This window comes from Heteronotia binoei, chromosome 17 (genome assembly GCF_032191835.1).
Source record: "Heteronotia binoei isolate CCM8104 ecotype False Entrance Well chromosome 17, APGP_CSIRO_Hbin_v1, whole genome shotgun sequence".
In the NCBI taxonomy this organism is placed as follows: domain Eukaryota; kingdom Metazoa; phylum Chordata; class Lepidosauria; order Squamata; family Gekkonidae; genus Heteronotia; species Heteronotia binoei.
In genome coordinates, this window is record NC_083239.1 from 20,853,558 (window position 1) to 20,877,659 (window position 24,102).

Here is a 24,102-nt window from a genome sequence, read left to right on the forward strand (position 1 = left end):
TTAAACTGTAGAGGCTCTGTCCTCTAATCGAAGGTCCTAAACTACAGTATATTCATGTACTGTCCCAAACCAGTTTTGCCACCCACCTCCTTCCCAGCAAGATCAGCAGCAGGACCCACCCCCCCACATAGACAAATGCTGGATCGCTCCTTGCCCCTTTGCACTACAAATGTGAATCCAGTTGCCTGCCTCAGTTTGCATGTCTTTTTATCAGCCTAGGGCCTGACTGCCAATGGCATTGACTGCTTAATGGTAACTACCGTCAGTTTACTTTGTGTCTGAAAAGTGGGATACAAATGGAACAACATATTCTGAATAATGTTTAGAGTGGGCTATGGGAAGTTCAGAAACTTGGGACAAGATTGTTAGATGGAATTTATATAGGAAAACATAGCTCACTCCCTTTTCTCCCCAGAGGGCCCATAGAAGATTACATCATTCTCCAGTTTATCCTGACATCTTTGTGAGTTAGATTAGGCTGAGAGCAACTCCCACAGTCACCCCAATGAGTTTCCAGAGGAGTGGGAGATTCAGACCTGGGTGGCTCCCCAGATCCTACTCCAGCATTTGCTTTGTCTTGATGTGGTCATACCACATTGATAACATTGTAGCAGGGAAATAACGAGGCGCACACTTACTGATTGAAAACGAGGTATTTTACTATTTGGCACCAATAGCAAGGTTCATTTGAGCATCAAGGCTCCCAAAAATAATGAACCCCGGACACTTCTCAAACCATCTGCTTTAAGCAAAAGCGAGCCTGCAGGCTGGCCTCTGATTGTGCTTATCTTTATTCAACAAGGAGTTTCCTGCTATCAATACACATTCGTGACTCACACCCATTTGGGCTGCCTGGCTTTAACAGTTTAGCAAAAGCTCCTCTGAGGGGCCTCCCAACAGTCACTCTAAATGTTGCATCAGACATTCTCTTTTGAAGGCACAAAACCATATTTTCATTTATTATTATTATTAATCATTCAGGGGTCTCCCCTTCAACATTAGCAAATGCACATTTGGGCATATCAGTGAAGAGCTGTCAGATTCACCCCATGGTCCATCTAGTCCAGCATCCTCTTTCCTACAGGGGCAACACAAATACCCACAAGGCCTACAAGTGAGAAACCAGAGACCCAAGCCACCTCCTTGCTTTACTCCAATCACCTAGCAGCTTGCATGTTGACTCTGAGCACAAAGGTTCTATCCAACCCTGCTGACCAATAACCATCAATGGACCTTTACTTCTCCATTAATTTCTCCAAACCCTAGTGGGTATCACTAACCCCTAGCAGAGCATTCTGGTATGTGAATTATGTAGTGTTATTATGTACTTCCAGTACACATTTTATTGTTCCCAGTAGGGTCACCAAGCCTGTGTTGGAAAATACCTGCTGACGTTTGGGGTACATCCAGGAAAGTGAGGGGTTTGGGGGGCCTTCCAAAGCAGCCATTTTCTCCATGGGAGCTGATCTCTGCCAGCTAGAGATCAGTTGTAAAAGCAGATGTCTGGGCCCCACCTGGAGGCTAGCAACCCTAGTTCATAGCATGCCCTTATTCGGTTTTGTAAGCCACTTTTATTACATTGGTGATTCCACTATACTTCTATTGCAATTTTAGACTTAAGCAACCCAAGTCCCAACCAAAACTGCATTATATAAAGGACGTAAATAAAATAAGAATGTTGTCAGGCCTGTATTTTCTACCTATCAGCTTCATCAGGTGCCCTCCAGCACCAGGTTTTTCTCCCTCTTGCCCAGACCATGGATAATTGTATGCGTCTGGATGCTGCCCTCCCTCCGCCTTTGGCATACGAAAGGTAGGGACATACATTATAAGCACTTACAAAGTTTTATTTCGCCCTAATGTGATGCGGAGTCCATTTTTCCTCCCATTTTACACAGGGAGGCCTGAGCTAGCAGCAGTGTCCCCCCTTCCCAACAAAAAAAGTTCTTGCAGGACCCCTGGGGCTTTCAGCCTGAATGCGTTTACAAGAACGGTTCCGCTTCTCCCCATCCTGCCTAACATGGAGGAAAATGGCGACTTCGCACAGAAGCCTCAGCTCACGACTGCCCTCTTTCCAGCTCAGGGGCGGAAAAGCGCATGGGCACTATCCCCCTTGAGGCCGAGTACTCAACTCCGCCCCTCCACCTTCGTCGGGAACTCGTGATTGGTAGGGGGCTTCAGCAGCTGCTCTGTGATTGGTTGGCGTTGGCGCGAACCATCTCGAGCAGTTGCTGTGAGGTGAATTTCCGAGGGGCGAAAAAAGACTCAGGAAACAATAGAGCGGCGACGGCCGGTAAGGCGCGAGAGTCCACGGAGGCGAGAGAACGGTTGGCGGAACAAATCCTGAGGTAAAAAACAAACCGAGATCCAGACGTAAAGTCGGCAGCGTTTTATCATCTGCGCTGCGGAAGACAGTCCCCATCATGGCGGATAAAGAAGGTAAGAGAACTGAAGTGCCGCGGGGGCGAGGCAGCAGTAGGCCTCGCTCCTCCTTCCCCCACCCTGCGCGCGGCCCTGGTGGGTAACATTTAACCCAATCACAACAGCCCCTTCCTGGACTCCGCCCCTCCGTGGTTCGCCGCTGTCCAATCTGGTGCGTCTCTGGTCTCCGCCCGCGTCCTTTTTTCTTGCCTCCATCGGAAAGCTCGGAGACCGTGGTCGTCATGAGGTGGGGAGGGCTACCGGGCCGCTCAGGTGGGCGACGGCAGAGCCGTTCCTTTCTTCTTGGCTCTGCCCTTGTTAGCAGGGTTTCAGGTTAATTCAACAGGTGAAGAGGGGTGGGAAGAAGAGGGTTGCTTCACCTGAAGAATTACTCAGCCTGACCTGCTACTAAAAGGATAGGCACGAACACGGGACAGTGGGGAGGGATAGTGGCTCAGTGGTAGAGCATCTGCTTGGTAAGAAGGTCCCAGGTTCAATCCCCGGCATCTCCAAAAAAGGGTCCAGGCAAATAGGTGTGCAAAACCTCAGCTTGAGACCCTGGAGAGCCGCTGCCAGTCTGAGAAGACAATACTGACTTTGATGGACCGAGGGTCTGATTCAGTATAAGGCAGCTTCATATGCTGATATGTTCATGTGTGGAACGTCTTGTAGAAGCATGTAGTTTCATTGGCACACTTTTTGAGCGCGTTAGTTGTTATTTTGTTTACTTATAGTCCGTCGTTTGCCACTGAGAGCCGAGGCGGATTGTACAATATAAATTGGTGCAGTCAATAGGTTGAGATGTCTCCTAAGAAATGTGATAGCTCTAGGATTGCAGAAGTTTGAAAGAGTATAAAGTATTAGACACAGTATACACTGTCATCTTAATCATACTTAATATTTCAATACTACTGTAGTGAACTCTGGAATGCTGGGTGACAGCCATGGAAACAGGCCAATGATGTAGCCAGGAGGCTACATTTTGAGTTCTGGGGTACACTCATTCTCTGGTCAGTTTTACTTGTGCCTGCACCATAGGTGAGGTAACAGAGACCCAGATGCTTTAAGCAGGCCACATCTTAGCTTAGATGATTGCCACAACCCAAGACCTCCCAGATGAAGATTTGATAGTGTGCAACACCAGTGTGGGGTTTCCTTGTTATTGCTGCAGCATGATTTAAATTTTAATAAACAACATAGCTTGAATAACTCTGATTACCTGTGGGAAAACATGCTTTTTTGCATGCTGTTTGAAGGAAAGTGCTTGTGGAATTCCATATCTACCTTTATAAAAGGTATAATGCATCTGTCAGATTGGGCTATAGTACAAATAACTTCCTGTTTTTTTAAGGAAAAATGTAGTATTTTCCATTCTATCTAGCTAAAATCTAATAGTGTTAAATTGATGCTCCTGTTGTGCTGCCTACATCTTATGAAGGAGCTATGCTTATTCATAGCAGCATACTTTGAGGCATAGGGAAATTCTTGTAAACAACGTTAGTCTGAATCCACATGTATCCCCAAACTGTAAATGTCTTCTGCTGTGTAAAAGGTGATTTTCATAAGACCCTAATCTTTCAGGGTTATTTGTTTTAAATCTGTATTATTGTACAATTGTTAGCTGCCTTTGATGACGCAGTGGAAGAACGAGTGATCAATGAAGAATATAAAATATGGAAAAAGAATACTCCCTTCCTCTATGATCTTGTAATGACCCATGCTTTGGAGTGGCCCAGTTTGACTGCTCAGTGGCTTCCTGATGTAACCAGGTAATTCTCACTCGGCTTGTTGTAATTTTGATGACCAAAGGCATTCCCTGTCAAAACTGTCAGTATTTTTGTTGCTTTTTATTTTGCAGCAGATGAACAACTATATCAAATGAGTAATGTTTTTAATATGAGATGCCTTGAGCATCTTGGATAGACAAGATATAAGTGGTAGGAACATATCCTGCACTTCAGTTTCCTGCCCTGTCCAATCCTCAAGTATGCTTGGGGAACATCTGTACTTAATATTTTTTACTTGCCCTTCCACTTGAAGAAAAAAACATACTGATTGAAAGCCAGTATAATCTCGTCCTCCTTTTTCTTTTGTGTTGTAAAGATTATGGAGCTTTTCTGCAAACTACAACTACAAACTTGCTTTGCAAACTACAGAGAAAGATGTAAATGGCTTTTTCTATTAATAAAATTCAGTTAAACTCTTGGGGAAGAAATTGGGTGTTAGTTTTTCCGCTTTCCTGACATATTCCTGTTATTATTGGTAAGCAAGTGAAATTGACTCCAATCTGAAATTTCAAGGGGCATGAATGATGGGACCTGGGCCCATAGTTAAATCAGTCAAAGCTTTAAAAATAATTTTTAAAAATCCCTTTGATTTTTATGGCATTGCAGGCCTGAAGGAAAAGACTTCAGCATTCATCGGCTTGTTCTTGGGACTCATACCTCTGATGAACAAAACCACCTTGTGATAGCCAGTGTGCAGCTTCCTAATGATGACGCACAATTTGATGCCTCACATTATGATAGTGAGAAAGGAGGTAAGTGGAAAAAATAGGAACAAATGTAAGAGTCCATTTCAAATTTTTGTGGCAATATTTGCCCTTATTTTGAATTAATCAGCTATGGATTTCAGAATAAGCCATAGCTGTTAAGCCTGTGGGTTTAGTAAACATCTTTGCTGACATACTTCATGTTTATGTTTCAAAGCAAAGACAGGATACTAGTATGTAGCATAAAGAACTTCTTATGGTGTAATTTACTGGGGTGTGGTCTAAACATAGTGTTTTCCATTGCATCTCGTGGTTTGTTTGCCATGGCCATGATTACTTCTGTTTAATGTTTTAAAATCTTTAAAAACATGCATAGCTTTATATCTTCTAAATCAAAAGAAATGCAGAAATCTGATACATAAGCTCCTAGGTGGTGATTCTGCGAAGAGTTGATCCTCTAGTATCTCATTGTCTATAGATAATTTGTCTTGTTTTTCCACAGTTAAGTTGCTTCTGCTTTTATTTTACAGTCAGTTTCCACCCTTCAGATCTAGAAGTGTGCACTGAGAATCTTGATCTTGAAGTTTTAACCTTCTAATTTGAATTACTTGAGCAGAGTAAATATGATAAATGTCTTTTTCTTTTCAGAGTTCGGAGGCTTTGGCTCTGTCAGTGGTAAAATTGAAATTGAAATAAAGATCAATCATGAAGGAGAAGTGAATAGAGCACGCTACATGCCCCAGAATCCATGCATTATTGCCACAAAGACACCATCCAGTGATGTACTTGTGTTTGATTATACTAAGCATCCATCTAAACCAGGTATTTGCCTTACCTTGTGTATAAAACAGATCTCATAAACTTCATGTGCCATATGGTAAAGATATTCTCTTGAATGTAGATGGTTATTTCTGTTATATAAAATGTCTTTGTTTTGTGTGAAAAGTAACACTGCTTATTAATAAGCAATGATTTTTAGTTTAATTGGTTGGAATTCTGACCAGGATTGTAAACCTTCACCAGTGATCAGCCCAGATAAAGTAATTTATGCCTAATACCAAAGACTGTTACAATGTGATCTTCAACTGATTTATACTCTTCCAAGCTCATTGATTTTAGTGGGTATAGAAGGATGTAACTTTGTTTAGGATGGCACTTGTAATAATCTCAGAAATGCTGTAGGGTGAATTAGTGCTCACAGCTGTTGCTGTCCAAATTTTTCCAGTGTATCCAAGCTGGGAGGGAGTTCCTGGGAAGTCTCAGTGGTTTGGGATAAAACTGAAATAGCCCTATGCACACTTTGCTGATTTACATTAAGTGGTTGTCTAAACATTCACCATTTTTCATTGTGTTAAATAATGAATAACATGTTTTTAATAAGTGATTTAAAGTTTGTGATTGGCAAGAGCTTTTAAGATTATTGGGAGCAAAACAAAGAAACCCCTAAAGAAAACTAAGACTCGCTTAGGAAAACTGAATATATAGGCTGCTGAAATCAGTGCTTCTGCACAAGTCTGATTACTAGGGATAGCTTTTGAATAGTTGTTTAGTTTTCTAAAGGTCAGGTACAGGAGTTGGCAACTTTGGGACTGAATTGAGAGCTCTTTGTATGCTCATACTCCATGGTTATCTGCAGTTCTGCAATGCAAAAGAGATGGATTTAATGTTTCCTTTTTGCAGACCCTTCTGGTGAGTGTAATCCAGATCTTCGTCTTCGTGGGCATCAAAAAGAAGGCTATGGCCTATCATGGAACCCAAACCTTAGTGGCCATTTGCTTAGTGCATCTGATGATCATGTGAGTGATATGCACATATGAGATATGGATGTCTGCCCATTAAATTATATTTTCAATCTGAATGTTGTTTTTTGTTTTGCCCTCTCTAAGACTATCTGCTTGTGGGACATAAGTGCTGTTCCCAAGGAAGGGAAAGTGGTGGATGCCAAGACCATCTTTACAGGTCATACAGCTGTGGTGGAAGATGTTTCCTGGCATTTGCTCCATGAATCTCTCTTTGGATCTGTTGCTGATGATCAGAAACTTATGATGTAAGCAAAGCATCTATTTCACTCAAACTGAATTATGCTGATCTTTAAAAGGAAGTGGGTAGGGTAGTGTTAATAACCATTATTATGACTAGTGTGTGTGTGTCAGACTATCAGAAGAGTTCTTCTCATCCTGAGTTTTCTTATTTGTAGCTGGGACACCCGGTCGAACAATACTTCCAAGCCTAGCCACTCTGTAGATGCTCACACTGCTGAAGTGAACTGCCTGTCTTTCAATCCTTACAGTGAATTCATCTTAGCCACAGGATCAGCTGATAAGGTATTAATCCATAGCTCACATAGTATTGCTAAAAAGAGGATGTTACAGGAGATTAGCTGTTGGTGTGTGAGAAACAGTTGCGAAGGGCTTTTAGGTTGTATGCTGAAACAAAAATTAATGTTCTTACTTAGTAACTCTTTCCTGGTTTTCTTGGTCAGACTGTTGCGTTGTGGGATCTGAGAAATTTGAAACTGAAGCTGCACTCTTTTGAGTCACACAAAGATGAGATATTTCAGGTAAACTAGCGTAATGTCATGTGATTTCTTTTTCTGGTATATGTTTGAAAAGAAGGCAGCTCTAAGAGTGTGTTAGAACTGGCTGTAGAACAAGCAGGCTTGTGTGTGTGATACCTGTGTACAATAATTCATTTAGCTGCTATCAGAGTAGCTACAAATGGGGTTTTTTTTGAGTGGGGTGGGTGGGTTCCACATCTATAAAAGATTCTTATGTTCCTTCAGTGGTAAAAGAGGAGACAAGAAGACTAGAAGAAACTACTCAAGTGATGATGTTTAAGTGGTATATTCAGTGTATAAAATACTGAAAGTCATGGAGAGAGGGTTAAGGAACCAGTTCAAATATGTTTCAGTGTATAAATTATCTGCATTTGTTATGTTCTATTTTGTAAGGCATCCATGGAGTTCATAGAATAGCTGTGGGATTATAAAACTTCTAGAACAAATATTTTCTTCCAAAGGAAAAAAGACATATTTTAATAAAGATTTAGGTGATGTAAGAATACATATTAACTTCTTGAAGTGTGTGTGTAGGAGAGAGTAAAGGCTTTTATTTATTTATTTTTGCAGCCAAATGACCACTGGATATTTCTGTTCAGCAGTTAAAGCTCATCATAACCCTCTATTAGTCAACCACTGCAGGGTATTGAATAGAGCAATTTTCAAGAGTAGAAAGCCAGCATCAAGGGGGAAAGATGAGAACAGCTGGTTAACTTCTATGTTCAATTCTTGCTTAATACATCAGTTGCATAAAAGCAAGATAATGCTTAACTGTTTATGTCATTCTGATCCATACAGGTTCAGTGGTCCCCGCATAATGAAACTATTTTGGCCTCTAGTGGAACTGATCGTAGGCTAAATGTGTGGGACTTAAGGTGAGTCTCTCGGTGTAGTGCTCTGTAGATGTTGAGTTTTGTCAGTCATATTTTCCTTGTGTCTCCAACTTATTGTCTTACGTTTCAGCAAAATTGGGGAAGAACAGTCTCCTGAAGATGCAGAAGATGGTCCACCGGAGCTTTTGGTTTGTTTATTTTTCATTTTGAAATCTGTTTATCCCTTCTTTTTCTATGTACTCAAGGCAGTTAGTAAATAAGTACATAATTTATGTTGCTACTGGACTTATCACCACTCCCCTTGCATTGTTTTGCAAAACTACCTGATACAGGTTTCTTTAATACTGGGTGTGGTGTTTGAATGAAAGACGGGGAGCTGTGACATCAGGACAGCTCAAAGCTGAGAAGAAGTGGAGCGTTGGGTTTCCTTGGCCTTGCAAATTGCATTTCCTTAATGATTTTTTCTGTTTTGTTTCCTTAAATGATTTTTTGTGTTTTTCCTAAGAACCACAAGCAGATGGGATGAACTCTTCCTACTTGTTTTCACTTTTACATTTCATTACTAATTCCATCTGATCTTTGCATGTCCGAGAAAACCCTTCCTGAGTACAGAATACAAGGAGGCTTCCCTGGCCTCTCAGTTCTTCTGATTATCTCTTGGCATTGTAAATTACGGTAGTCAAGTTTTGCAGTTCCTGGGTGGGGGGTGAGAGAGCTGGGTAGATAGTAAAGAGTTTTAATCTTGAACAGATTTACTGATCTTGTTCCCAGTGGTTCAAACAAAGAGGATTAACATTATAACTTAGATTATTTTTTCATTCCAGAATCCACTTTTGAATTTTATTCTTTAAGAAGCTGCTTGTTGATTTTTAGACAACCTCATTTGAAGATTTTTGTGCCTCATGTTAACTAGTCTCTTTGACCCTCCTGATAATGCATGCTAAGATTTTCAAGTTTTGTGACCCGGCTCTTGATGGATTCTTGAGCATTCTCTTGATGGATTCTTGAGCACTGTATACTTTAGTGATAGTGTCTCTCTCTCTCTCTCTCTCTCTCATTTACAATGTCAGTTTATTCATGGTGGTCACACTGCAAAGATATCTGATTTCTCCTGGAATCCTAATGAACCATGGGTAATTTGTTCTGTATCAGAAGACAATATCATGCAAGTTTGGCAAATGGTAAGTACTTAATTGGTTGACTGTTTGAGTGGGAAGTGGCTGCTAAACATTGTGAATGTCCACTCTTCAAGTTCTTGAATGTGCCATATGGTACATCCAGTTCTTGGTAGCCAGTTGCTATCCTTTTGTTTTCCCCCTGCCATAGATCAAAGCTGTGAAAAGTTAGACTATGTATGTGTGTTTTCAAAGCTATGTAGATTAGGTCAAAATTATTCCATATTGGAATAATGTTCAGTTAACACTGCATCGTGTGGATGTGAGGGCGATCTGGCTGTGACATCTGTCACCCCATTGATCACCAGGTTGATTTGGCTGATCTGGCTGGCTAGGCAGGTGTCCCCTACCTCCCTCACCGCTCCATGTGCGTCCCTCCCGAAGCTGTGCACTCGGTGGAAGAGGACAGCCATCCCAGATAGGAGTGTACTGTTCTTTGGTCAAGGGTATATGATAGCTGCGCTCCTGTGCTAGAACCTCCAAACAAGCTCAAGGTCCACTGCATCTTGTAAGAAGACAGATTTTTTTGCAGTAATAAGTACAAGAGTAGAATAAATAATTTAATCTTTATCTGACCAATGCATAAAATTATCACTTTGCAGACATTTTTTCCCAATTTTTTTACACTCCTTCATAAACATTTTGTGCTAATTAAAATGCTATTTGTACCTGCGTTTTGTAGAAATTTCCCTCAGAATGAAAAACTGCTTCTTGACCAAACAAGCTTGCCTTCCTCTTTCTCTTTATAGGCAGAGAACATATATAATGATGAAGACCCTGAAGGAAGTGTGGATCCAGAAGGCCAAGGATCCTAGACATTTGATCTCTTTCCTTTTCTTGCTGTTCTTTTCCCCCTCCTGTTGTCCTTCCCCTGTCATCTTCCAGTTTTCCTGAATTGTCAGCACTGGTGCTTGAGAGAGACAAGCACTGCATTCAACAAATCATCTGTAGATAACAGTCTATCAGCCTTACTTCTAACCCAGAAAGTGAACAGTTTCTGTCAAGGGTTTGGTGTGACATGAGTTATCACATGGTGGCTGTTTGACCATTTTCCTCCCCAAATGTTGGATGAGCCAGTTTGTACACTGTTTTGCCTCTTCTACAACATAGATTTTAGGGAGGTGAGCTACTATCGGTGATTGAGGTGCAGTTCTATTCCAGTTAATACCTGAGTTTCTCCCCATCACATCTTGGTCCTTCAGTGCTTTTTTTTTTTTTTGACGGGGCATCTCAGGATGTGGATATGAATATGGTAGATCATATCTGCACATCACTTTGCACTCTTGGGTGTTTCCTAAACTGTGTTCTAACATCTTTCCTCTGCTTTCTGTGAAATGTTTTGTTGTTTATCTTGGGGGACCACCAGATTGTTGAAGAAATCCATTTCATTTGAGTAGTATACCACAGATGGCATGTCCAGTAATCTGGAAATACACAGTGGTAGCTGGTATATGTATAAAAATAACATGTAAATGACATGCTCCTCCCCGTGTCAACACTTGTCCTGTGAGGATGAACTGTTCCACCAGCAGCCCATTTAACTCTTCATGACCCTTGCAACTGCTTTAAACAAAATAAATTTTGGTTTTCTATGTAATATGTGATGTTTTTTTCTTTAACTTAAATTGAGATTTAAATGGTGTAAATTCTAATGCATTACAGTTCTGCTGGTATCAAGAACAGTCTGAAGCGTTTTGAAATGATACAGAAAGTATTTTGCTGATGGGATTAAAGATGGAGAAGTGTAAGGTTTGATACCAGGGTTTCTGTTTGGGTAGGTTTTTGAGGAACATACTGATTTTGACATGTTGACAGACATCAGCATTACCTATTGTAAAGACTTCATGAGCTGGGGAAATAAACCGTGTAGGAATGCTATTGACTGACAGCAGAAAGTCTGTTTAATAAATACTGTTTGGAAGTTTGCTGCCTGCAGATGTGGGGACCACTTTGCTTCCGCAGCTCAGGGATGATTTTCACAGCTCCTTGTTGGGGCTTTTAACTTGGATTGTCTCCTTTCCCAATGTGGTTTGAAACAAGTCCCCAAAGAATGGAGTGTTACTTCACAGAATCTTGAAGGCTTTCAGTACCCTTAGCAGCGCTAGGATTCTTGGCATTTCTCCCATCCCTATCCCCTTTCTTTGTTGTGAGAAGAGGGAAGCCACTGGCTGGGTATGGCCTGCCTGGCTAGTCAAATCTTTAAATGGCATGTTCTGTCCCTGTGAGAATATGGCTTAACTATATGTCCAGTGTTGAAGTATAGAGGTATAATTTCTAAAAATGATGGGGGCATGCGAAGCCACTGTCTCCACAGTGTTTAAAATACCAGAAAGCTGTTGAATTTTGAAGGCTGTCTGTATTATGCCTGTGGAGCTGCATGAAAGAAAGGACTGTAGTGTTTCAGGATGAAGACAGGTGCTCTTGAAATTTTTACTGAGGCAGAGTAGGGGGAGACATACCTGGTTCAGCTCAGGCAGTGGACTGCTGGTGATGGTGTCTTCAATGTTTAGAACCAATACAGCCCTGGTAAGTAGATTTTAGTCACTATAAAAGTATTCTTGTATTTTAAAAATTTAATTAAGATTTTACTTCTGTCTTCTTTTCTATAATACATCAAAGTTACAAGCAGATGCCTTAAAGAAATAAATCACTCATTCTCAAATAGCTTTTTATACCAAAGGCCAGTATTGGTACACTTGCGAAAACATTGGCTTTGTACCACCTTCAGCTTCAAAATGTACATAATTATTAAATGACAGTCTGTCCAGTGCAAAGTACTAAGCTTCAGAAGTTCATTCAAAACTCTTTTCAAAGTAATAGAAGATGCAAACCATCATCTAAAAGTCTTGTCTGTTAGTTGCTGCTAGATTTCAGGCCTGTTTCTGTCATTCTTACTAATGAGACTGCAGTTTAACTATATATAGATATAAAAAGTCCATGTTTACAAATTTCAGTCTTTGTCTTGATTTGCTTCCGTCTTGCAGAGTTGTCCATATATTTCTAAGCAATCTCTGTAAGGATTGAAACTGGGTCAGTAGTTGCTCCAGGAAATAACAATTCATGAGCAAAACCTAGATTTAAAAAACTCTCTACATGAAGAGCTACTTGAAGATGACTTAGATGACTTCTCTACAGATGGGAGCTAAAAGTATGAGAAGGCTATATTGCAAATATGGTATTGAATCCTATGGATCTTGTCTATTGATGGTGGTGCTGCATCAGTGGAAAGCATCTTACACCAGAGGAGATCCCTACTGTTAATGGAAGCAATCTGTAACCCATGGTGCTGTGTGGTGGTGAAAAAAGAAAAGTAGTTACTTCACTAAAATTGGTATTGCCTAACCACCTAAATGTTGGACTATTCTAGACAAAATGTACAGATGTGTAGCAGAAGAACATGCAACTTTAATGGTCATGAAAGTACATATGTATGAGGATGGGGATGATTACCATGCCCAGAAAAATATATAACTGGAAACATGCACTACCTAATTGTTCTTTGCTGGGCTTGCTGGAGAAGTCATCAGAAACACTCTGCTCGGTGGCACAAAAGCAGTGTTATTAGACTGTACCCAAAGTACTCTGACCAAAAACATCTGGCATTGGCAGCTCCGTGCTGTTAATTGTTCGCTAGCCACCTTGAGATATAAAATGGGAAATGTTTTAAATACAACCTACTTGTAGATAGATAGCTCCTGGTGCAAGCTGGTCTTCACTTCCTCCAATTCCTTATTCTTGTACTGCTGAAGTTTTACTCCATTCTTTAGCTCTCTCAGCCTTTCTTCCATCTCCTCAACCTGCTCCTGCAGACAGGGAGAAGAACTGGCAATGAGATTTTTAAATGTCATTTTAACAGCTATTTGGGACGTTGCATTTTCCTGTCAAAATGGAAGTTTCATATTGGGAGGAAGACAACCAGAAAAAGGAATGAATCCTATGCTTGACAAAAAAAAAAATGAGACAACATGGCCCAAAGGAGCTGGGCTAAGAAATAATTCCATGCCTGTGGCAAATTTATTTTTTGTATTACTTTATTTCGATTCTGCTGGCTGTGAGAATGTGAAAGCTGCATAGGCTGTTGAGGTTTTAGTCCCCTGATCAAAGAAACTCATTAACGGCCCTCTTTGGGCATTGAAGATTTTGGCCACCATTTTTAAGGCCATCTGATGGGAACAACCATAAGCCCAATAGCAGCACAATAACATGACAGAGGGAAAGGGCCCTGCAGCTCTACAGAAATATTGGAGAAGCTGAAAGAAAGAACACCTTTCTCAGTGGTGGAGAAACGGTCTCTGGGGAAAAAAGACCTACTTAAGGAGTAGACAGAGCAGCAGGAACTGGGAGTGACCAGGACAGGATAAACAGCCCCAGTTAAAGGAGCTGAAAGAAGCAGATAGCTGGGAAGGAGAATAGCCAGCCAGGCTTGGGGCCTCTGCAGTCTGGAGAGAGAGCCATTATGGACCTGGAAGGTGACATTCCTGGCCAAGGGTGCAGTAGCCTGAGGTGGGAGCTACATGACTTGGTGAGAAACGAAATCTAGAAACTGAGTGAAAGCAAGTGGAAATGATGAGTGAACTGGCTGGGCTACATGGTGATTTATAACTTCCAGCACTGGCTGTTGTAAATGAGCTGGGCAATTAAAGTGAAACCTTTGCATTTCTCTGATGTTGACTTGTCTTTGAGAACACTGGTTGAAGAGGGCACATCCACAGAGGAATGTGGATCCTGGCCCTGGGACTTCACACCATTGTAGTCAGGTGGACCAGATTTTTTTTTTTTTTAAAGAAACACTGGATTCTGTATCTGCTTTGGCCGTGGGATACATACAGCTCTGAGCATTGCTGTGTTAAAGGGGTTCAGCCATTCAAACCCCAAACATTTGTCAACTTTAGGTCCTTATATTACTGTAATTTGTATACTTCTAAGTGTTGGAGATTAAAAGTGATATTTTAGTAATACAAGAGATCATGTTTTAGTAATCCAAGCATGGAATATTTTTCTGAAATGAATCAGAGCCTCAGTCAGCATTTGCTAGCTGAGCCTGATGGGGCATGGGCAGGGGCGGTTTAGAGAGGACTCAATATCCTTGATGTCCTGAGAGGCTGGGCTCTTGCAAGGCAGGCTGAGAGCATCAAAGAGATCTGTGTGGTTAATGCAGCTCAGATAAGAGCACCATTTGAAACTCAGCACTGCATGTCTTCTGTGAGTGCTGCTTTCTCCATTTTTGGTATGCAGTTTTCAACTTTTAACGTTTTTCTCCATTACTAAGATGAGAGCTTAGAAACCTGCTTTTAAAAAAATCTGATGGGCTTGGTTACAGTTGGCTGCAGTGGATGAATGCCAGCACGATTGGCAGGTTTGCAATTGTAAATGAAAGACTCCTCAGAACAAGCTGGAATGTAGTTCCTCTGGACCTTGAAACATCAAATATGTCACTTCAGTTCTCTCCTAGCCTCTTTGCTTATTAAAGAACCATGAATGGCTTGAAAACCTGCATTTTAAAAACTTCTGCTTTTCTGGTTGTATGTAGACAAAAAATTGTGGTTGGTGCAACAAACAGTTAATCTACCAGATGTAAGCAACAAATCCTAGTTAGATGTAAACCCTAGTGTTTCTGCCTCTTGCCTCCTCACCACTCAGCAAAATGGGTGTCTTCACCCTGTGGTAGATCAAAATACTTGGGAAAACAACCGCAAGGGCTGATGTTACAGTGTTAAAAGGATATTAGATTAATGGAGGATAAGTCTATCAATGGTTACTAGCCACGGTAACTGAGGGGAACCTCCGCATTCAGAGGCACTGAATCACAGAGCCAGGAGATATCAGGGAACACCTCAGTCTCTACGCCCTGTTGGCCATCTAGAGCAGCTGGTTGGCTGTTGTGTGAGACAGGATGGTGGACTAGATGGATTAATGGTCTGATCTAGCAGGGCTCTTATGTTCATATGTTATTTATCGAACTGGCTTGTGAATTCAGATAGCACAGCAAGTCACAGTTACTACAAACTCTGGTAAACAAGCCTACAAAACCCCATTTGGTGCCAACCACAGCCCCAAATTATTACGTCATCTACGTTTAGGCATCCTGATAATCCATGATTTGATCCAGTCCTGGCCAGTTATAATATATAATATTAACTATAATGGATGTGACCATGTCAATGCAGCTTTCCGTTCATGATATTTTCATAACTGAGACATGCCTCATTTGCAAGGGGTCTGATCCAAGAGCCAGATAGAGTTGTCAATATCCAGCCTGGAGTGGGGAGTATGTGAAAGACATAATGATCTCTCTACATGTTGATGCTTCAACACTTGCAGGACCTGGGCCTGCCCGGGCTTGAAAATATGGTGCAGCAGAAGACTGGCTCAGATGAAGCCCTGCTGAGATGCATGTTACACATGACTCTCAGGGTTGCTGGGGAGATGGAAGGGGAATTCTGTTTGGATGAATGCCTAATAAGCCACTCCTTCTCAGAAGACCTTTGCCTGCCAGCCTGAACACAAAAATAAGCATCTATTTGTGTAGGTTCCAGGGAGCTGTCTAATCACAGAGGCTTAAAGTAAAGCTCAGGGAAGAGGAAAACAACAGCTAGAGGAAAACAGTCCTCTCATTCCCCCACTCCGTACTGTGTGAGAAGAGCAGGAGATGGAAAATGCAAGAGCCTCCTTAGGGCTCTGAACTGAAGAAGAAATTACAGGGATAAGCCAGTTGGATGTCTTCTCACAGATCCTGCAGCATCTGGTTCCCTTCTGCACACTTGTGGATACCTGCCAAATATTCAGCAACATGAGAAAGGCGAGGGTTTCCTAGAACCCAGCTCTTGAAACCACCTTGCACTGCAAGGAGAAGGAAAAGATGAGCTGGATAGAGAACAAACACCCTGAGATGGGTTTGGTGCCTCCTGCTACTTGCTCTTCTTGTAAGAACTAGTTGCGAAGCAAGCCACTTGAAATTTTGGCATTTTCTACTATAAATAACCTCTGTCAAGGGAGGTGACTTTGCCTGATGGATGCCATGGATGGTGGCAGCAGCTGCAAGGGCTGAGAGGCTGGTGATTTGTATGTGAGTTGAGATTTTTACACCAGGTGTAGTAAGCAGTAGATGCTGGCTAGGCTAGCTTCTAGTTTGAACCCAGGATGCGGGGCCATCCACAAGTGGCTCTCATTTTATAGCAACCACACTCACTTTTCAAAATGGTGCCTTCATGTACCAACTGTTGTTGGTTCAGGTCAAAGACATCTGCTTCAGATCCTGGTGGCTCTGAAATACAGAAGTCAGGGCACTCCCTTGTTTCTCCCCAGAGTTGAAAGACAGGCTGCCTCAGAACAGGGTGCCAGAGAAGACAGGCAAGCCCCACAATCTTAGCTCATGTTTCAAATGTTTTGTGAAACACTCTTGCTCTGTGGGACTTGGAATTGAGGTTTGATTCAGATGGCTCTTCCTAACTGAGCTCTTCATATTTTATGCTGTTTTTATATTGGATTTTTTTTTTCACCCTAAGATTTTCAGAGAGGTTGGATATTTCTATATTGTCCTAATGAATAGTTTATTGATTTATTGGGTTTATAACCCACCCTCCCCCACATAGCAGGGCTCAGGTGGGTAACAACAATACATTTGGTTAAAACTTTTAACAAATATCTCAAAGCAGCTCTAAAATTTACAACAATTGAGTAAGATGGCACTTAAAGAGTGCACAATTGTCTCTCATTTCCTGACAGTGTAGGAGGGGAAGAAAAGAAGAGGTAAGGGAAAAGGAGGGAGTCAGCTTAGAGATCATCACTGTCCTCAGCGGTAGGCCTGGCAGGACCGTCTTACAAACCCTGTGGAATAGTTGGTTGTAGTTGCTTCTGAACAGTTGATTTAAACAAAGAAGAGCAAGGAATATATTTTAATAGAAATCTGTAATCCATCTAAACTCACTGTCATCATCAGTACTGGGTTCCATGCTGATTATGTGTTCTAGTACGTTTCTACCTTGTCCTTTCTGCAGGGAGCTAAGGTCAGTGTTCAGGATGCTTTCGCTCCACTGAATTCTCACAGCAACCCTGTGTGGTAAAATTATGATGAGAGTGTGTGACTGGCACACCATCCAGTGAGATTCATAAACTGGAGGATTTGATCCTGGTTCTTCCAGAGCTTAATCCAGCCACTCCACACTGAGTCTTGGGGAAAATATGTTTCAGATATCCATTAGCAGAACTGAGTTCTCTGCTTTGCAGATCGCTAATATATATTAGTTGGGACTATGTATGCAGGTGAGTGTACATGCCTACACATGCACACAGTGATATGCAAGTAGTAGTGGCAAATGCAGCAAGCACACTAAAGCTTAAATAACTTACAGTTAAGGATACCTATGCATTCCTTGGAATCAAGAGGCTGCTCAGTAATGCCCCAGTCTACCAGAGGCTAATGCTGAACTGGTATGGATGGAGTTTGCATTGCTGGCCCCCTTTTCACACTTACAGGCTTTTGCTCCTTTCCTTTGCATCCAGGATAACATACAGTGTGAACTGTTAAAATGTTTACAATTGATCCCTGCCTTAAATGTCTGCTTTCTATCCGTTCATATATAGATTTTAAAGTTCAGCATTCTGTACTCACTGTCTATAAGACCCATATTGTTCTAGCCGTTCAAAGCTCAACACTTAATGCTTCTCTTTAAGCAGTAGCACCTTATGGTTTTCTGTCTCACGGGCAGCCAAAGAAAACACATTTCTCCTAGACTTGATGTGTCCTTATTCCTGCCCCATGTGTCTCAAAGACACCCAACTGTGTGTATGTAACTGGACACCTTGGAAAGGAAGCAAAACAGAGAACTTCCTCGCTCTTTCAAAGTGTATTGAGCTGTATTGTGCCATGAACACATTGATTTAAACCACTGCTCTAGTGCACTTGGGCACAATGAGATGCGAAGCCTGGTCCGCCACATGTCCTCTTGGACATTTGGCCTGATTTAAGGCTGACAGAGTTAGGAGCTGTGGCCATAAAGGCTCTGTGTATTATTTAAACTGTTGTAACCTTTGCAGAGTAGTTACAAGCTTGTGTGCTGGAGCCCTGTACCTTGTGGCAATCATACTGGTATGCTGAATAAGAAGGCACAGCTTACTATGGCCAGATGGTCTTGCTGGTGACCCTGACTTTAATACACCTGATTGCTTGCTTGATCAATCTATGTGATCTACCCAGCCAGCAGCTTGGCAGCTTGCCTTGACTCCAGAAGAAGAAGAGATTGGATTTATACCTTGTCCTTTACTACTCAAAGAAGTCTCAGAGCAGTTTACAATCTCCTTCCCTTCCCCATATCAGACAGCCTGTGAGGTAGGTAGGGCTAAGAGAGCTCTGACGGAAACTGCTCAAGAGGAACAGCTCTGAGAATTTGTGACTGACTCAAGGTCACATCAGCAGGTGCATGTGAAAGAGTGGGGAATCAAACCTGGTTCAGATAAGAGTGCACACTTAATCACTACACCAAATTGGCTCTCAGTTTGTACATTTAAAGATGTGTATGTTTAAAGGTGCTTAGAGCTGAGCCATCTGGCTGCATTTATTAAACTTTGGATCGTACAAGGAAACAAAGAATACCATCTTTTTTAAAAAAATGCATAGCCACTCTACAGGGCACCACTTAAAGGAGACCCTGAGCTCACGCATAGGGAAGCTCTAGTGAACGCCAGCATCACATTTAATCTGGACCCAATTCCCACTGAATTAAAGGAAGCTTATGCCTGATGAAGTGTGCATAAGAGCTACTACCTTTTCTTGCTTGACCTACTACCTTTTCATAGGGCCTGTAAAATGGAGCTGTTCTACCAGGTCTTCCAGTTAGACAGCGGGTGTCCAAAATACATCGAGTCTGGCCTCCCTTCTGCCTTGAAATTGAGTGATTTTAATTGTTTTGTTGTTTTAATTGCTTAAAGTTGTTGCTTAATTGCTTATTGTCCTTTATTGTTTAAACTTCTTGTACTCTGTCCTGAGCACACTTGTGGGATATGGCAGCATAGAAATTAACAAAAGTAAAGAGGGCAGGCTTACTTGGGAGTAAGACCCATTTTGAATGGAAGTACAATTTTTTTTCAAAGGTTTAGCCATTCTGAATGAAGACTTTAAAATTAAAGACTGATAGGTGCTTAGTGATTTTAGAAAACATTTTCCATTTACTGATTCAGAATTCAAGTACTGGTAAAATATGCAATAAAGATCCAGCTAGGCTGTACAGTTCTGAACGGTAAGCAGAACCAGATCTACATGTTTTTTTTGGGGGGGGGGATTAAAAAATGGTGCCCCCTTATGGGCCCATTCTACTTTATGGGCCCATAGAATAGAATGGACTCCATACCCAATTTGGCGCCCCCCCCCCAGTGGCTCCTGGGGCAAGCACCCCCCTCTGCCCCCCCTAGATCCAGCCCTAGATCCAGCCTGCCCTTGCCAGTTTTTTTTCTAAATATTGAGAGGACTTTTTAATTTGGGGGAGCAGGCAAAGGGAGATCTCTGGTCCACAGGAGTAAAGTCTCACTATGCATGCCTCATTAATCTTTCAACTCAAGGATTCTGACTATGTAGTAGTGGAAAGTGTCATCAAGTCGCAGCCGACTCACGGAGACCCCGTTAAGGCCTTTTTAAAAAGTGTGTGTGTGTCTGCACCTGGAAGTCATGAAAACTTCTGGTGACTGACCCCTACTGGGGGCCTGGAGGATATGCAGGGAGGTGGCTGAATAAAGCCTGCCCCTGCCCTCCCAGTATTCCATGGTGGTTTCCCATCCAAGTTTAACTATAGCTCACCCTTCTTAGCTTCCAAGATTTGACAAGATCAGGCTAGCTTGGGCCTTCCAGATCATAGACCTACACAGACAGATGTTGCAGCATCCTGTTTGGTAGCTAGCTTGAGACGCAGAACAGGAAGTAAGCCTAAGAATCATACCCTGTAATGAAGAACTTCTTCATCCCGTTTTTGCTTGATGAGCAGGATTTGTTCTTCCAGGTTCCTGTTCTGCAGCCGTAGCTTGCTCACTTCTCCCTGCAATGGTCGCAGAGTTTCTTTCAGCCTGTGGATCTCGCCCTGTGTCTTTTGCAAAGCTTTACAGCTGGCTTCTCTGCGTTCCAAGAGACGCATTAACTTGGGCTCATACTGTTCTTCTAGGCTCTGGCGACTCTCTGCCACAAAGCTCTCAAACTCCATGGAGAGCCGCCTGCTCTCCTGGAGATAACAGCTGTCCCTTTGTCGCCTGGGGACCTTTAGTTGCAGGCTGAACTGTTCCTTTTCTCTCACACAAGTCTCTCTCAGCTGGGACAGTTCCTCTGAGAGCTGGCTGACCCTGCTTTCCAGTTCTTCCCGGTAGATGGCATACTGTGCCACATCATGTCTCCTGGTTTCCAGCTGATACTGGCATGCCACGCATTCCCGTGTCACCCTGAACAGCTTGCGTTTCACTTGCCGAATCTCATCCCTCAAGCTGTCCCTTTCAAGCTCTACCTTGGCATGCAACCTGTAGGCTTCAAGGATCTCTTCATGGGCTTGCTTGATTTCCTCCAAGGCCGGTTCCCGCAGTTGCATGAGTTCTTGGATAAGATAGTCCCTCTCCCTCTCCAGTTCTTCAACAGCCTCGATGCACTCCTGAAAGCGCTCCCCAAGTTCCTCGATGCTGATAGTTTGGTGCTCGGCAGAGTACAGCTCCTGGCTTGCTGTGTCTGCCTGCAGCTCCGTTGGGTTGATGATCCTCATATCTTGTGAGAAATCTATGGGATCTATGTGCAGTATCTCAAGAGCATCAGCCCCCTCGAGCTCCACAGGTACATTTGCATCCCCAGCAGCCAGCGCTGAGTTATTTGCATCATCCAGTTCCAGAGGGGGCTTGGAATCTGCCATTGCTTCCCTGAAGTGCAAAAAGAGAGGGGTGTGTGTGTGAATCAAAGCTACAGCATCGAGTGACAGTCCCCTATCATGGACAGGAAATACATAGGACTGTAATGGAACCTGAGTCCTAAAAGGCACTCCCCCTAAAATAGTTTTAAAACCCTTTCATAGCCCCATAGCTATCACTTGCCACCCCCTAACTTTTCTAAGCAGTTAGGGACATCTCAATTCCTTTTTTCTAAAAAGCTAAACTATCTGCTTTATGCAGTTAAATTGAAAAACGGTAACGGGGTTTAGGAAATTAGAACCACGTGACATCTCAGATTATTGCAAAAGCTAATGCTAAGATGATAATAATAACATTTTATTTATATCCCGCCCTCCCCGCTGAAACAGGCTTAGGGCAGCTAACAGCATTTCATACAATAAGTTATACAATAGGTATTAAAAACAACATTAATCTTAAAACATTCTAGTTATAAGTTAAAAATCAACATTTCTGGTGCTATTCTATCAGCAAATATGATGGCGAAGTCACTTTAAGTGAATCCATCGATCATTCAATCGGCAAAGGCCATCTTAAAAAGGATGGTCTTGCAGGCCCTGCGGAAATGTTCAAGGGCCCGCACTTCTTCCGGGAGCTGGTTCCAAAGGTGTGGCGCTGCAATAGAGAAGGCCTGTGTACGAGTATTTTGGAGTTTTGCCTCCTTTGGCCCGGGGATAGTCAGCTGGTTCTTCCCCGCTGACAGTGCTCTCTGGGGTTCATATGGGGAGAGACGGTCCCTTAGGTAGACAGGTCCTCGGCCATATAGGGCTTTAAAGGTAATAACCAGCACTTTGTAATGAACCCGGTATATAACTGGCAGCCAGTGCATTCCGCGCAGGCCCGGCCGTATGTGCTCCCACTTCGGGAGCCCTAATAACAACCTAGCCGCCGCGTTCTGCACCAGCTGCAGCTTCTGGGTTCGGCACAGGGGCAGCCCCATGTAGAGGGCATTACAGTAGTCCAATCTTGAGGTGACCGTTGCATGAAGCACTGTTGCTAGGTCCCGGCGCTCTAGGAAGATCTTAAGTCACACAGTTGTCAGGATTAAGGTATGCTTTAAAAAATGGACCTCGATGGTATGGAAGGAGATAGGTGCACTGGCTTCCATTGTGATAAGTTGTGCAGGTTGCACAAGGAAGGCAAAAAAAAGTTTCTCCACTGAAGTTACAACTGAACCCTGGTGCTGCCCAATTGTGCTCCTGCTCTTTCCTAAGAAGAATCTGTCAAGGAGAAAAGTGGAAGCTAAGCCTGTTTGGAGCTGGAACTATTAAATTATCAAATATGACAACGTTTGGGAAAAGCTGATCTGGATGTGATAAGGTATGACTATGAATGATGTTGTAGGGGAACTTCTTAGCAACAGGACTAAAATTTGAAATGAAGGAAAGGGATGTATAGGCAGAATCCACAGGACCATGAATGGTGTGACAGGCCTCCTTAACAACCATGTGCATGAACAGAAAATTCAACTCTGGCTTGCCTAGCTAGTTTTCACTAGCTCTTAAAAATAGATTCTGGACCTTGGGAAAACATGAAAGACAGTCAGGCAGAAAGACTTCTGTCAAGCCAATGTGGCCATGTTCATTCTAGGTGCACCACAGAATGCTTGCCAAAAAAGACTAGTATTTGGGGCACTGAATAGCAGATGCTTCTGCTTTATGGTAAATCCAGGCATTGCTAGGTATGAGAACACATGTAAGTGCTTATAAATCACTGTGCAGTTCCTACATATCTATATCTCCTCCAAACGTGTCTCTTTTGTATCCCTTGGGAATTGCACTGGATTTGCTAGTTATGTGGGTGTCTTGCTGAAAATGTTCCCTCTAAATGTGCTGTCCACTGGGTGAAATAACTATACCTGCATTCTCATGCAATCATTTAAACAGCCCTGCAAGGTCAGTCATTATGAGTCCCATTATTACTGCAAATGAGGATGAGGTTGAAAGAAAGTAGTGTGCATTAAGTCATGTAACAAGGACTGAAGTAATAGGTGAACCAGGGACACTGGGTCAGTGCAATACCACTGCTGTATGTGCAATCCAGATATCCCCACTGAGATTGGACATAGAAACAGGAATCTTTAAATAAAGACCTGAATATTTGCTTAACATAATGTTTATAATTTTCCCACCCCCTTCTTCCTTTGGAAAGTGTTAATTCAGTTCAGCATGGAATGGGTGTTTTACTTTGGTGCCAGAGAGAGAAATGAAAATCTACAACTCTGCATCAGCCCCTGGAACTAAGAATATGGTTAAAAACTGAACATGTGACAATTTTATGCTCTTCAATAGTGACCAAAGATTGGCCCTGTGTTTAAGGACAGGACTGTAGATGGGCTTGACCCATGTTGAACTCCTTGGGGTGCCAGCTACAGAACGCGCGTAATGGCAGAAATGCTGAGGGTGGGGAAGGGAACCTAGAGGAAGTACATTGACTGCCCTAGCTAAAGTGAGTGCATGTCAGAGGCAAATATCATAATGCCCTGATAACTGGGAGAATAAACTTGAGAGTTTCTGGCTAAGCTACTTGTAGCTGGACAGCAACTGATGTCATTGATTACTGAAAACAAAGGATTTTTTTAAATTAAAAATGCTGACATAGCCTTCACTCTCTGGAACATAATGCTGCCCGAATTGGAGATGTATGCCCGTTACACAACATGTCTGAGAATGGGCTGAGATTTATCAGCGGGCATAAAAGGGCTGTGGCTTCCAAAGG

General features: G+C 42.4%; 2 protein-coding genes across 3 annotated transcripts; one reads left to right on the top strand and one right to left on the bottom strand.

Annotated features, from left to right (window-relative positions):
• Nucleotides 1–2,046: 2,046 nt before the first annotated feature.
• On the top strand, nt 2,047–11,074 carry RBBP4 (RB binding protein 4, chromatin remodeling factor). 2 transcript variants are annotated; one of them, XM_060258594.1, is made up of 12 exons: nt 2,047–2,439; nt 4,043–4,190; nt 4,815–4,960; nt 5,561–5,734; nt 6,593–6,708; nt 6,799–6,959; nt 7,110–7,236; nt 7,395–7,472; nt 8,268–8,344; nt 8,433–8,490; nt 9,373–9,483; nt 10,227–11,074. In XM_060258594.1, the coding sequence occupies exons 1-12, from the start codon at nt 2,424–2,426 to the stop codon at nt 10,290–10,292; spliced, it is 1,278 nt and encodes a 425-aa protein (XP_060114577.1). In that variant the 5' UTR covers nt 2,047–2,423; the 3' UTR covers nt 10,293–11,074. The 2 variants fall into 2 exon arrangements, with proteins under 2 accessions (XP_060114577.1, XP_060114576.1); XM_060258593.1 differs by lacking the exon at nt 2,047–2,439 and adding an exon at nt 2,561–2,694.
• Nucleotides 11,075–12,032: 958 nt separating this feature from the next.
• Nucleotides 12,033–21,210, bottom strand: SYNC (syncoilin, intermediate filament protein). The gene is made up of 3 exons (XM_060258596.1): nt 20,406–21,210; nt 13,156–13,280; nt 12,033–12,488 (listed from the first exon to the last, which is right to left on the bottom strand). Exons 1-3 carry the CDS (start codon nt 21,204–21,206, stop codon nt 12,428–12,430), a joined length of 987 nt encoding a protein of 328 aa, XP_060114579.1. The 5' UTR covers nt 21,207–21,210; the 3' UTR covers nt 12,033–12,427.
• Nucleotides 21,211–24,102: the final 2,892 nt, after the last annotated feature.